The 14,359-nt window shown below is 43.2% G+C and overlaps 1 protein-coding gene across 1 annotated transcript; it reads left to right on the top strand.

Moving 5' to 3' along the window:
- Positions 1-576: 576 nt before the first annotated feature.
- On the top strand, positions 577-4,602 carry LOC121877575 (protein PXR1-like; the record flags this gene model as incomplete). The annotated part of the gene is made up of 4 exons (XM_042383371.1): positions 577-645; positions 1,917-1,986; positions 4,332-4,445; positions 4,546-4,602. Coding segments are annotated over 4 exons (310 nt in total), but the record flags the coding sequence as incomplete, so codon positions are not given.
- Between the last annotated feature and the right edge of the window lie 9,757 nt (positions 4,603-14,359).

Below are 14,359 nucleotides of genomic sequence, written 5' to 3'. Positions count from 1 at the left end.
GGATGGGAGGAAGACTTTGAAAGACAAGAAGCGAAGAAGGAGTGGAAAGAACCAGAGAAACATGAGCAGAGGGGACTGGCGATAAGGAAAGGGTGAAGGAGCAGGAGGAAGTTCTCAGAAAGATAATGGAAGCGAGTGCAGAGCAGCAGGAAGGGAAATGATGAGAGAAAGAGGAAAGAAGGGGGAGAGAAGCAAAAGTTATTTCAGAGGAAGGAAGGTAGGGAAGAAGGGAGGAAGGAAGGACAAAGGTAGATAAAGGTAGGTGGAATGTATTTGTAATGTAAGTGAAATTGTTAATATATATGTGAAGAATGAGACATGCAGTAAATGCACGTATAATGTGACGTTAAGCAAAACAGACCGACATGATTTAATGAAATATTTGGTTTGCGAACACACCCCATGGTTATTGCACCTGGCCCCAAATTATTTTGTATCTTGTTTTTGCTTTACAGAATGATTTGAATATTGTTGCAAGAAGAATCGCGTGATGTATTGTTGGATGCAGGCAACTTCACCGGGCCCTGGTTGGCGTGACTAAGGATTTCAACCAAAATATAAAAAGTTTTATCTCAGACTGAAGGTCATCGGTTTGAAACCAAGTTTAGAGCAGCCGCATGGAGAACGTCGCGCTGTGGTGGCAAAGTGAGGTCGTGTCCAGATATAAACCATCAGATTAGGGAAGAAAACGATGGAGCAAAACTACAGTCCAAGTATATTTATATTGTTAAATATAATGCACCAAATAAACAGAGAAACGAGAGAGAGAGACAAGCAAGTGGGGAGGAAATGAAGTAGGAGGGAAACACAGAACTACAGAATGAAGGAAGGAAGACAGGAGGAAATGTACTAAAAATGAAGGAAGACAGGAGGAAGGAAATGAAAAAGGAAATAAGACAGAAGGAAGGGGACTAAAAAGGAAGGAAATAATATGGGAAATGAAAAGGAAGGAAGACAGAGAGGAATGAAAAGGAAGGAAGACAGGAGAAGGGGACGAAAAGGGAAGGAAGACAGAGGGAATGAAACAGGGAAGCAAGCACAGGAGGAAGGGGAACGGTGAAAGGAAGGAAGACAGAGAAGGAAACAAAAGGAAGACAGAGGAAGGAAACGAAAAGGGAAGGAAGAAGGAGGAAGGAAATGAAAAAGGAAGGAAGACAGGAGGAAGGGAAACGAAAAGGAAGGAAGACAGGAGAAGAACGTGCACGAAGGAAGAATACAGAGGAAGGGGACAAGGAAGGAAGACAGAGGAAAGGAAACAAAAGGAAAGGAAGACAGGAGGAAGGGAATGAAAAAGGGAAGGAAGACAGGAGGAAGGAAAATGAAAAGGGAAGACAGAGAGAAGGAAACAAAAAAGGAAGAAAAGACAGGAAGGGGAAGGAAAGGAAGACAGAGTGAAGGAAAGAAAAGGGAAGGAAGCAAGGGAGGAAGGAACGAAAAAGGGAAGGAAGACAGAGAGAAGGGAACGAAAAAGAGAAGGAAGACAGGAGGAAGGAACGAAAGAAAGGAAGGAAGACAGGAGGAAGGAATGAAAGGGAAGGAAGACAGGAGGAAGGAATGAAAAGGGAAGAAGACAGAGAAGGGGAACGAAAAGGGAAGGAAGACAGGAGGAAGGGAACGAAAAAGGAAGGAAGACAGGAGGAAGGGGACAGTGGAAGGAAGACAGAGGAAGGGAAAAAAAAGGAAGGAAGACAGGAGGAGGGAAGGAACGAAAAAAAGGGAAGGAAGACAGGAGAAGGAACGAAAAGGAAGGAAGAAGAGGAAGGAACGAAAGGAAGAAGACAGGAGGAAGGAACGAAAAGGAAGGAAGACAGAGGAAGGAACAAAAAGGAAGGAAGATGAGGAAGGAACGAAAAAGGGAAGGAAGACAGAGGAAGGGAACGAAAAGGGAAGGAAGACAGGAGAAGGACGAAAAGAAGGGAAGACAGGAGAAGGAACGAAGGAGAGACAGGAGAAGGGGACGAAAAAGGGAAGGAAGACAGGAGGAAGGAACGAAAAGGAAGGAAGACAGAAGAAGGGAAAGAAAAAAGGAGGAAGACAGGAAGATGGGAAACGAAAAGGAAGGAAGACAGAGGAAGGGAACGAAAAAGGGAAGGAAGACAGGAGGAAGGGGACAGGGAAGGAAGACAGAGAGAAGGAACGAAAAAGGAAGGAAGACAGGAGGAAGGGAACGAAAAAGGAAGGAAGACAGGAGGAAGGGAACGAAAAAGGGAAGAAGACAGGAGGAAGGGGAACGAAAAGGAAGGAAGACAGGAGGAAGGGAACGAAAAAGGAAGGAAGACAGGAAGAAGGAACAAAAAAGGAAGGAAGACAGAGGAAGGAGACGAAAAGGGGGAAGACAGGAGGAAGGGGGACGAAAAAAGGAAGGAAGACAGGAGGAAGGAACGAAAAAAGGAAGGAAGACAGGAGGAAGGGAACGAAAAGGAAGGAAGACAGGAGGAAGGGAACGAAAAGGAAGGAAGACAGGAGGAAGGGAACGAAAAAGGGAAGGAAGACAGGGAGGGACGAAAAGGGAAGGAAGACAGGAGGAAGGAACGAAAAAGGAAGGAAGACAGGAGGAAGGGAACGAAAAGGAAGGAAGACAGAGAGGAAGGGGACGAAAGAGAAGGAAGGACAGGAGGAAGGAAGAAAAAGGGAAGGAAGACAGGAGGAAGGGAACAAGGAAGGAAGACAGGAGGAAGGGAACAAGGGAAGGAAGACAGGAGGAAGGAACGAAAAAGGAAGGGAAGAAGGAGGAAGGGAAACAAAAGGGAAGGAAGACAGGAGGAAGGAACGAAAAAGGAAGGAAGACAGGAGGAAGGACGAAAAAGGAAGGAAGACAGGAGGAAGGGAATGAAAAAGGAAGGAAGACAGGAGGAAGGAACGGGAAAAAAAGGGAAGGAAGACAGGAGGAAGGGGACGAAAAGGGAAGGAAGACAGGAGGAAGGGAACAAAAGGGAAGGAAGACAGGAGGAAGGGAACGAAAAGGAAGGAAGACAGGAGGAAGGAACGAAAAAGGGAAGGAAGAGAGGAAGGGAACGAAAAAAGGAAGAAGACAGAGAAAAAGAAAAGGAAGGAAGACAGGAGGAAGGGACGAAAAAGGAAGGAAGACAGGGGAGAAGGGAACGAAAAGGGGAAATAGGAGGAAGGAACGAAAAAGGGAGGAAGACAGAAGAAGGAACAAAAAGACAGGGGAAGAAGGGAAGAAAAGGGAAGGAAGACAGGGGAGGAAGGAACGAAAAAGGAAGGAAGACAGGAGGAAGGGGACGAAAAAGGAAGAAGACAGGAGGAAGGGAACGAAAAAGGAAGGAAGACAGGAGGAAGGAACGAAAAGGAAGAAGACAGGAGAAGGGAAAAAAAGGAAGACAGGAGGAAGGGAACGAAAAAAGGAAGGAAGACAGGAGGAAGGAACAAAGGAAGGAAAAGAACAGGAGAAGGAACGAAAAAAGGGAAGGAAGACAGGAGGAAGGGACAGAAAAAAGGAAGGAAGACAGGAGGAAGGGAACGAAAAAGGAAGGAAGACAGGAGGAAGGGAACAAAAAGGAAGGAAGACAGGAGGAAGGAACAAAAAGGGAGGAAGGGAAGACAGGAGGGAAGGAACAAAAGGAAGGAAGACAGGAGGAAGGAACAAAAAGGAAGAAGACAGGAGAACAAAAGGGAAGAAGACAAGGAGGAAGGGAACAGAAAAAAGGGAAGGGAAGACAGGAAGAGGGACAGAAAAAGGGAAAGGAAGACAAGGAGAAGGAACAAAAAGGAAGGAAGACAGGAGAAGAGGAACAGAAAAAAAGGGAAGGAAAGACAGGAGGAAGGAACAGAAAAGGAGAGAGACAAGGAGGAAGGGAACAGAAAAAGGGAAGGAAGACAGGAGGAAGGGACAAAGAGGAAGGAAGACAGGAGGAAAGGGAACGAAAAAGGAAGGAAGACAGGAGAAGGGAACGAAAAAAGGAAGGAAGACAGGAGGAAGGAACAAGAAAAAGGGAAAAGGAGAAGACAGGAGGAAGGGGACAGAAAAAAGGGAAGAGAAAACAGGAGGAAGGAGCAAAAAGGAAGGAGAAGACAGGAGGAAAGGACAAGAAAAAGGGAAGGAAGACAGGAGGAAGGGAACAAAAAGGAAGGAAGACAGGAGGAAGGAACAAGAAAAAGGGAAGGAAGACAGGAGGAAGGGACAGAAAAAGGGAAGGAAGACAGGAGGAAGGGAACGAAAAAAGGAAGGAGAAGACAGGAGGAAGGGACAAAAAAGGGAAGGAAGACAGGAGGAAGGGAACAAAAAAAAGGAAGGAAGACAGGAGAAGGAAGAAAAAAGGGAAGGAAGACAGGAAGGGACAAAAAAAGGAAGGAAGACAGGAGGAAGGAACAAAAAGGAAGGAAGACAGGAGGAAGGGACAAGGGAAGGAAGACAGGAGGAAAGAAAAAAAAGGAAGGAAAAGGAGGAAAGGAACGAAAAAAGGGAAGGAAGACAGGAGGAAGAGGCAAAAAAGGAAGGAAGACAGGAGGAAGGGACGAAAAAAAGGAAGGAAGACAGGAGGAAGGAACGAAAAGGGAAGGAAAACAGGAGGAAGGGAACAAAAGGGAAGAGACAGAGGAAGGGACAGGGAAGGAAGACAGGAGGAAGGAACGAAAAAGGAAGGAAGACAGGAGGAAGGGAACAAAAAAGGGAAGGAAGACAGGAGGAAGGGGACGAAAAAGGGAAGGAAGACAGGAGGAAGGGACAGAAAAAAAGGAAGACAGGAGGAAGGAGAAAAGGAAGGAAGACAGAGGAAGGACAAAGAAAAACAGGAGAAGGACGTAAAAGAGAGGGAAGACAGGAAGAAAGGGAACAAAAAGGAAGGAAGACAGAGGAAGGGACGTAAAGAGAGGAAGACAGGAAGAAGGGAACAAAGAAAAAAAGGAAAGGAAGACAGGAGGAAGGGACAAAAAGAGAGGAAGACAGGAAGGGAACAGAAAAAAGGAAGGAAGACAGAGGAAGGGGACAAAAAGAGAGGGAAGACAGGAAGAAAGGAACGAAAAAGAAGGAAGACAGGAGGAAGGGGACGTAAAGAGAGGAAGACAGGAAAGAAAGGAACGAAAAAAGGGGAAGACAGAGGAAGGGACGTAAAAAAGAGAGGGAAGACAGGAAGAAAGGAACAAAAAGAAGGAAGAGGAGGAAGGGGACGTAAAGAGAGGGAAGACAGGAAGAAAGAGGAACGAAAAAAGGAAGGAAGACAGGAGGAAGGGACGAAAAGGAAGGAGACAGGAAGGAATGAAAAAAGGAGGGAAGACAGGAAGAAGGAACGAAAGAGAGAGGGAAGACAGGAAGAAAGGGAACAAAAGAAGGAAGAAGAAGAGGAAGGGGACGAAAAGGAAGGGAGACAGGAGGAAGGGACGGAAAGGAGGAAGACAGGAAGATGGGGAACGAAAAAGGAAGGAGAAGGGCTGCCCAGAAAAGCATACGAGATGTTATGATAATTCTTATATTCTCAGACCTTTCCTGCGCTATACAAGTGGATGTGTAGTACGAGAGAGTGTGTGACCCACACTCGTTGGTGTCTCTTGGCCTCTGAGAGTCTTCTGTACCTTCGTGTGTGTGTGTTTGAAGGTTCATATTATTGTTTTTTTCCCATCTATTTTCCTTTCTATGTCTAATTTTGTTCCCCATCTATCGCAACGTGCTTCCCTTCTTCTTTCCTTCACAAAATAAAATGTGTCTCGTTATTAAATGTTCCTCCTGAAGGATAAAAACCCTTAACACGTGCTAAACTTTCTGGTAACTGCTGCCGGCTCACATCGCCACATGCGAGCTTTGCCCGACTTTTACCAGCCTCTCGATCTACTGCTCAACTTTCCGCCCGGTTTTCACAAATCTCGTGAACGATACTTGCGTCAGACGCCACACAATGATCCGCCCGCCTCTTTCCTATTAAACTTTCGACGTTTTACACAATCTTAAAACGTTAATTCACTGACTTTCAACCAACTTCCGCCGACTTTCTACACAACCCCTGAACGATATTTCCGCCAGACTTGTGACACAGCCATTTGAGAAGTGTTAACTCGCAATAAGGAGGCGGAGAGAGAAGTAGAGAAGGAATAATGTGAATGGTATAATAAATATGGGAAAAGGAGGAGGAATGACAGGGAAGAATAGCAGGATGATAATGGGAGAGGAGAATGAAAAGGAGAGTCAGGAGGAAGGATGACAATGATAAGATAAAATAAAACAATCCTTGCTATTACTCTATCTCCTTATATTGTTATGCATAGGTACAGTCGCTTCTTCAATTTAACTCGGTGCAGTAGTTGGTACGTTTTGTGAGATGCAGCCTGTGTTTGTTTACGTCGTATTAAAACTCCCGAATGGCCTCAAGAACGCCGCATTAGTAACCAGAATAGGGATGCAAGATAAGATTCCACAGTGTTGCTAACATCTCACAAAACCCACCAACCGATCTGTACCTGCTTAAATTCTATAGTATATAACATTAACACCTAAATATATCTACACTAGTTGTCTTTTTCATTTGAGCTACTGCAACCAAAAACACCGAATCATGTCTTTATCAACATTGTGCAATATATAGTAAACTTTGTCACTATTCATTTACATTTCAATAACAAACGAGCCGAGCAAGGTTCTTTGTAAATGGAGGAAAGAGAAAGATCACATAGAGAAATATCCTTGATTATCATAAATCTTCACCTAAAAATAATTGAGAAAGACAAGATGGAGTGTATGGAGAAAACATTAAATACTTCCTTGGGGAGAAATACAAAAAAATGAGGAAAACTAAGATTGATTGCATATAGCTCTCTCTATCACTCCCTAACTCACTTTCTCCTCCATATTGTTCATTTTGATTTAGTTTATTTCATAATTCTTCTTGTTCACATATGCCCCTCTTCTTTCTTCTTCTTTCTTCTTCTTCTATTATTATTATTTTTCCTCCTCCTCCTCCTCCTCCTCCTCCCTCATGCCTAACCCATCCTGAACAGAACTAACGAGCGGCTCAAGAGACCTCAAGGAATAATCTATCATTGTTTAATGGCTTCAGTCTGGGAAAATAGAAACTCTTGATGCATAATGAGTACCTTCTCCTGTTTTAGTTAGTTAGAGAGAAAAGACAGAGACAGATAGATGGGGAGACACAGAGGCAGAGGGACAGACAGAGAGACAGACAAGAAAAATGGGAAAGACAGATAGAGAGACAGACAGACAAAGACAGACAGGCAGACAGACTGACAGACAGACAGACAGATGAGATTGTTTTAACCAGATGGTGTAAGATGGAATGAGGAAACATTATCTATCCCAATCTTCCTCAGGGTTTTCCTCCTCTCTCCCCTAAAAAACCCTCTGTTTTTCTGCTGCAGCTTCTTCTGCCTCAGCTGACAGTGAGGGAGCGACAGCTCCACTAAAGATATGCAGAGGCTGAAGTATGCGTTATTTAATATATATATATATATATATTTATGGTATCATGCAAGAGATATATGAATTAATATAGAATTGATAAGAAGACAGAGGAAGGAATAGTTTTCATAGCCGGTGGATGAGACGCAATATAACAAACACAAGCCGAATATCACGCTTAAGAAACTTTGAAGGCTCGTCATAGAATTCCCGAAATTATTGTCATATTTCAGATTTTCAGGAACTGAGAGAAAGTGGGAATATGAATATTCGAATTTTTTCAGAGTATATTTTCATGATTATATTTATCATATATAAGTACGCCATTTAAAGTTATTTTAACGCCATTTGAAATGAGTTAACGCTATTTGAAGTTAGTTTAACGCTATTTAAAGTGCGTTTAACGCTATTTAGCGTAAACACCACTTGCAAGCTTAACAAATTTGAACCGTGTTTAACGCCATTTGAACCGTGTTTAACCCCATTGAAGTCAAGCCTTACACTCAAGAGCGTTTAATGCCATTTGAAGTTAGCTAACGGCATTTGAAGTTAGTTTAATGCCATTTGAAGTTAGTTTACCTATGAAGCGCGTTTAACGTAACGCAAAACGAACATTTGGGCGTTTAACGCCATTGAACTTAGTTTAACCCCATTTTAAGCGCGTTTAACACCATTTGAAGATTGGCAACCCCATTTGAAGCGCGTTTAACGCCTTTAAGAAGGCTTAACAATCATTTGAGGCGCGTTTAATGCCATTTGAACCGAGCTTAACGCCATTCCGAAACACGATATGCTTATTTGAAACGTTTAACGCCATTTGAAGAGCGTCAACACATTGAAGTTAGTAATGCCATTTTCAGCGAGGTTAACGCCATTTGACGCGCTTTAACGCCATTTGAATTTATTTTAACGCTATTTAAGCACATTCAACGCCATTTGAAGTGCGTTTAACGCCATTTGAACTCAATTCTAACACCATTGAAGTTAGAACGCCATTTGAAGCGCGTTAACTCCTTTTGAAGCCAACGTTAACACCATTTGAGCGCGCTTAACGCCATTTGAACCGAACTAACGCCATCTGAAAAGGTTGCCATTTAAAGCGTTTAACGCCACTGATGCTCGTCTAGCTCCATTTGAAGTTAGTTTAACGATATATGAAGCATCGCCATTTGAAGGGTATAGTTTAACGCCACTTAGTTAAGGTTTATCGCGATTTGTGAAAGTTTACACGGTAGTAAGTTTAACGCCATTTGAAGCGCATTAATGCCACTGAATAGTGTTTAACGCCATTTGAAGTTAGTTTAATGCTCTTTTCAGCGAGTTTAACGCCATTTGACGCGCTTTACCATTTGAATTTAGTTTAACGCTATTTGAAGCGCATTCAACGCCATTTGAAGTTAGTTTAACGTCACATGAAGTTAATTTAACGCCATTTGGAGGACGTTTAACGCCATTTGAAGTTAGTTTAACGCCATATGAGGTTACCTCACCGATATCTAGATGATGAGTGGCTCGCACCAATTATTGATAGCTCAATAGCTTCGCCATTGAGAGCTGAAAGGTCAGCTCTGTATGACAAAGAAGCAACTGGTTGATAGCTTAACAAATTGTGAATATTGATAGATCGTGGGAGTATTTCACTATGTCGCCACGATGCCCTGACCAGAGCCCTTCTACAGATTGTCAATAGCCCAGATAGTTCGCCCAGATAGTTTGATGACCGATAGTACGCCCGATGAAGACTATTCGCCGTTCACGTAGTTGTGATTCGTCACCACCGCGTTACTCGAGATGGCGTGTTGTGAGGAGTCCCCGCGTCACGGGCACCTGAGATTGTATCGCCTAGACCCGTGATGATTGTCTGCTATCAATGTCCTCCTGTATCCTCAACTTAGCTGATCGATACCTACCAGGTGCTCACCATCCGCACCGCCAATTCGGAAAACGTATTTAAATCCAGACACGCTAAGACACTAAGTATTCTGGAGAAGAACCAGACTATTGAGAGGCGACATCAGTGCAAGAGCTACCCAGGCTTATATAAGGTCGTGGACGTGACCGCCGCTCTCTCATTATTATGTCATGGTTTTGTATCTCCCAACAGAGGAGCCATTCACGAGGATCTGTGATTATGACCACCCGAAAAAGCTCAAAAAAATTCTTGACTAAAATATCTGCTGATGTCACATCGTTGTTAGATAACCAGACGCCTGATGTCTTCGCCACACGTCTCGTTCAGCATTAAACAAATGCCAACGTTCAACTTCACAAGAGGCCTATGACGCGCTCCTTGTACCGTTGCACATTTCAGGGTTGCCAGCCTGGTTAGCACCACGTGTGGACCCACCAGGCACGATAAAAACATGTATCGCGAAAGCACAAATTATTTAGGAGTTCGATCGAACAGAGTACGCTTCCACAGGCTACCCTCCACCTACCGTACCTGTGACAGAGATATAGCACAATCACGACCCTACGCAACTGGAGTGGATCAACCTCACTATAAACCCGTTGGCCTCTGCCCCAGTAATGCATCAACAGGCCCACCACCGCTAGTGTGTTGAATTACATTCAGTGAGTATACAGAAATTGCATTGCCCTGAAATTTGAGCCGGACAGCTAGTAAGCGCTCAGATTAAGAAACCGACAACTTCCCCCAGACAGGCCACTGATTGAGATAACTGTGAGGAGTCCGCCTAACCGCATTTATTGACACCGGTAGCCAGGCCACGATTATTAAGAAAAGCGCATTCATAAGACTTAGTCCCACCGTTCTGCTTTCTTGGGTCTAATAAACAGATATCCGCCTTTAGCGGTGAAGCATTGTCGATCGCCGGACATTGCCCACTGATGTAACTGTAGGAAGTCCTTTTGCATAGGCAGGTTTAGTTGTTGATGATCCAGTATTTCCGGAGACATCTTAATAGGAGGATTTTCTACGACGTTCAACGTTGCGTTATCCCACAATTACACTCCCCGAAGCTAGTTATTTGCGTTTAAATAATGTAAATTCTAAAATTTGTCATGCACGATCCAGTTGTCGCGGCTATGAGTCGTAGACGTAAATATCAGAAGCGAAATGTCCGAGTAGATGTTAGATCTACAGTCAAGGGTAACCAGTCGGTGTCTCCAGCCGCCCTACCTTCCCAGTCTCCGGTGCACATGTTCACGCTCTAGTCCCCTGAAGCACTAACTTTTATTAAGGCAGCCGTAGAGGCCCATACGTGGCTGGTGAGGGAGGCCCGTAGGTGGGTAGGGGAGAAGGTAGTTAAATTTTCTTGTAATTCCCATCACATTTCTACTGTAGTGAACTGCACTATTTTTCTCTCTCATGACTGTTACTAAACACCCTGTTCGATGGACAAATGGGACGGCTTATCCTCGCGTATCATATTACCCGCAGAAGTCAGTCATAGGACCGACAGCAGCCAACATCTCAAATTTGAGCGCTACAAGCGAGCGTTCTAAACCTGCTAACACGAACCCACGCACTGAAGGCCCTGTACTGAGTAAAGACGCATGAATGATGATTATATCTTTGAACCCTGATACTGAATCCTGCTGAAAGATTCCACATTCAGGACATTCTACGATCCTTCCCTCACTTGTTCTCACAACATGAAGGTGATATAGGTTTATACCTGATATATAGAACACACTATCCCTAACGGAGAAAGTGCGCCTGTACAAACAAGACAATGGCGACTACCTGAGTGCGCCCGGCAGTGATTAGAGAAGAATGCCAGAAAATGTTACAACAAGGTGTGATTGAACTTAGCTCTTCACCTTAGTGTCACCTGTTGTTTTAGTGAAGAAACCCGACGGGTCATTTCGCTTCTGGGTGGATTAATAAACTTAACGACCTAACAGTCGCAGATTCGTACCTGCTGCCATACATTCCGGTATTATAGATGACTTTGGAGCTGCACGATATTTTATTACTATGACAAAGCATCTTATTGTACTATACGTAGCGGAGAAAGATCACGCTAAACAGCATTTTCTGATGGGGTGCGTCATACCAATTTCGACGCATGCCATTCAGCTTAAAACGCGCCGTCTTCATTTCAACGAGCCACATTATTTCATCTTGTTCTCCGTCCTCGGCAAACACTCGCTAGCTTAATGATATGCCATGATTATTTGAACACCACCACCAAAGGATGCCAACATGGCGGACACAAATTAAAACGGAGAGAAACGCCTTTATTGCGCAGTCCTTTAAATTCCGGTTCCAGTCACCAACGCAAACCAACCCAGATAAGTGTTGAGCACGACATGCCCAGACCAATACCGTTAGAAAGCCAACTAATAGTGCATGCAGACACATAGATCACTATGACAGCTCCACTCAACAATTGACCAAACCAAATACTAGATTAAACCCAAACACAGAAAACGTTTCGACCAACTGACGGAGAAGTTGACTAGAATCCGCATTAAAGTTATCTAATTTTGATGCACCATTCGAGGTCCACGCTGATGCCAGCGGCACAGCTACAAAGGGGCGAGTCTTATGCAAAGAGATTTGATAATAACCCCCATGCCATAGTTCTATAATATCCGAGCAGGATGGGACCAGGGCAACGGACAGTTGGATAAAGCCTGGTATAAGATGAGAAGAAACTATCATCAGGTAAATATGGTGGCGGAACAAGCCAGCAAATCTGTAGTAAATGCGAACTCTGAAAGTTTCAAAGGAGGCTAGATAGATTCATACGAAGAGAGTCGTAGCAACTCTCGACAGGAGCTGAAAACAGGCCAACCGACTATTGCAGACTCCTTATTTCTTATGTTCTATACTTTAGCTGTACAGGTGCCGAATTACGCTTATAGCATCACAGATAAGCGAAGCTTTTTTAATAGTGTCGACATTTTGAATGCCATCCGTATTGCCAAGTGAGTTAGCCGCTCAATCTAATAAACCCGGAGCCGCTCGTCACGTACCGGACGCCTGAACCACAATACGACAGCTAATGAAACGCCGAGGTGAATATTGAGACCCAAGATCACACTAACCTTGGGAGTTAAATTCAAGAAAATGTGTGACGAGACATTAACTGGAGGCCCTAGGTCAACCACGCTAATCGCATCTCTGATTTGAAATTCAAAGGTGGAGGCTAAAAAAATGTTGATAATATGTAGCAGCCAGCCTCAGACACTGCATACGTCCAGCAGCTCTCGAATTGGTCACTCCACAAAATCATAGGTCAATTAAAGCAAGACACGCACACGGTGCACAGGATGCCAAATATTGCCCAGCAAAGCACCTGTAAAGAGAGAGAGGAAGCAAAATATTGTGGTGAAAGAAGAGAGATTATCAACTAAGGAGGAGAGCTCAAGCCTTTATTCCACCCTATCTTAACAAAGTTGAAGAGCCACCCTAAGATATGAGAGCAGCACTCCAAGGTAATCACAACTCATATACTGGAACCAACAGCCAGTGTAAAGAACTGAATACAGTCTAGGCGACACTTAAGTGACTGACCAAATCTAATAATATTGCAAAACAATATATCAGTTATCCTGCTTCCGGCTGAAATATCACAGAAGAAAGGGCTCCAGAGTTGTCTAACATTGCGAAAACATATTAATAACAGCGAGAGAAAGAACCGTAAGATCGAAAATCCACCAAAGAAAATTATCTTAAATTTACGTCTTATTCAATATTTTAAATATATTTAAAAGAAAGTTAAAAATAATACCAATATACCGAAAAATGTAGAAGAGCGCGCCATGCAACTCTCTCTGCAACAACCAGACCGTCCGGCCCATTAGAGCAAATTGTATGTATATGACTATAAACCATGTGCTTAAAAATAGTTAGCCATAAAACCCTCAAAGCCTACAATTATCAATTATAAATATCGGCCATCCAACAAATGAGACTTACGCACCAATTGCCTATCAATGGCAAGTCACCAACAAAAATTATAATTCTTTTCTCTCTGCACACATCTCCACAAAATCGTCGCAACACAACAGAAAAAAATTTTCCTCACACCATTAAGAAGCAGCGTTACTACATCAATGGCGGAGGTCTGACGAACGCCCTGTCAGAAGTACGCAAAGAAACAGTAACCTTATATTTATTGTCTAAATGTCAAAATTATAAAAACCCCTAAAATATTATTAATTATCTTAATCAAAATGTCAACGTGCTTGCCTAATAACTCGAAAATAACATCCCCCAAAAGCAAGAAGAGAATTCGCAATTAAAATTCAATAAAGAAAAGGGCTGCACTCCAACGGCTCCATCTCGGATAAACTAACCGACCAGGGCTGCTCATCCGACTTTCGAGAACATATTTCACACCATGAACACAACAATGAAAGGCCAAGGAAACAACGTTTGAATTAATAAGAGCGAATGAAGAAAATATGTACAGTCAGCCAAAAAAGTCAGGTCTGTGTTCCGAACCCCGCAAATATTCGGAGCAGGTAGGTCGAAGCAGCAGGATAGTTTGGGAAGGTTGGTCACCGTAGCTGGGGAAAAAGGGCTGACGAGGACCACACGAAGGTGCTAATTGGAGATATTACATATGATGTAGCATCTTGTAATATATATTGAAATGCATCACAGGCATAAAACAGTCTTTATAACAGGTGTTACGCATGATGAACCCAAGCCATACACCCACCAGCAATAGTCATATCATCATAATCATTCGGTTCTTCTGTATTGGCGACAGGAAACTGAGGTGAGATATTGCTACGCTATCACTACGACAAACGCTGCTTTATAATATCATAACAACGATGCCTATAAGATTCCACACACACACACACACACACACAATATCAGCAGGAAACGTGTTTCATCAAGTTATTCTTTCCCCAAAGTATATTCCATTATCAAAGATGAACATGATAAGGACAAACTATATAAATTTATATTTCCATTTATTTTGATTACATGGAACACAGATGATGCATAATGTTGCATCACAGAAAGACTTACACATGTAGACAGTTAGAGATGTGTATTGGAGGTAA

This window comes from Homarus americanus, unplaced genomic scaffold, assembly GCF_018991925.1.
Source record: "Homarus americanus isolate GMGI-L3 unplaced genomic scaffold, GMGI_Hamer_2.0 scaffold28507, whole genome shotgun sequence".
Lineage (NCBI taxonomy): Eukaryota > Metazoa > Arthropoda > Malacostraca > Decapoda > Nephropidae > Homarus > Homarus americanus.
The sequence above is the reverse complement of the archived record's forward strand: the minus strand, read 5'-3'. Positions and strand labels throughout refer to the sequence as shown.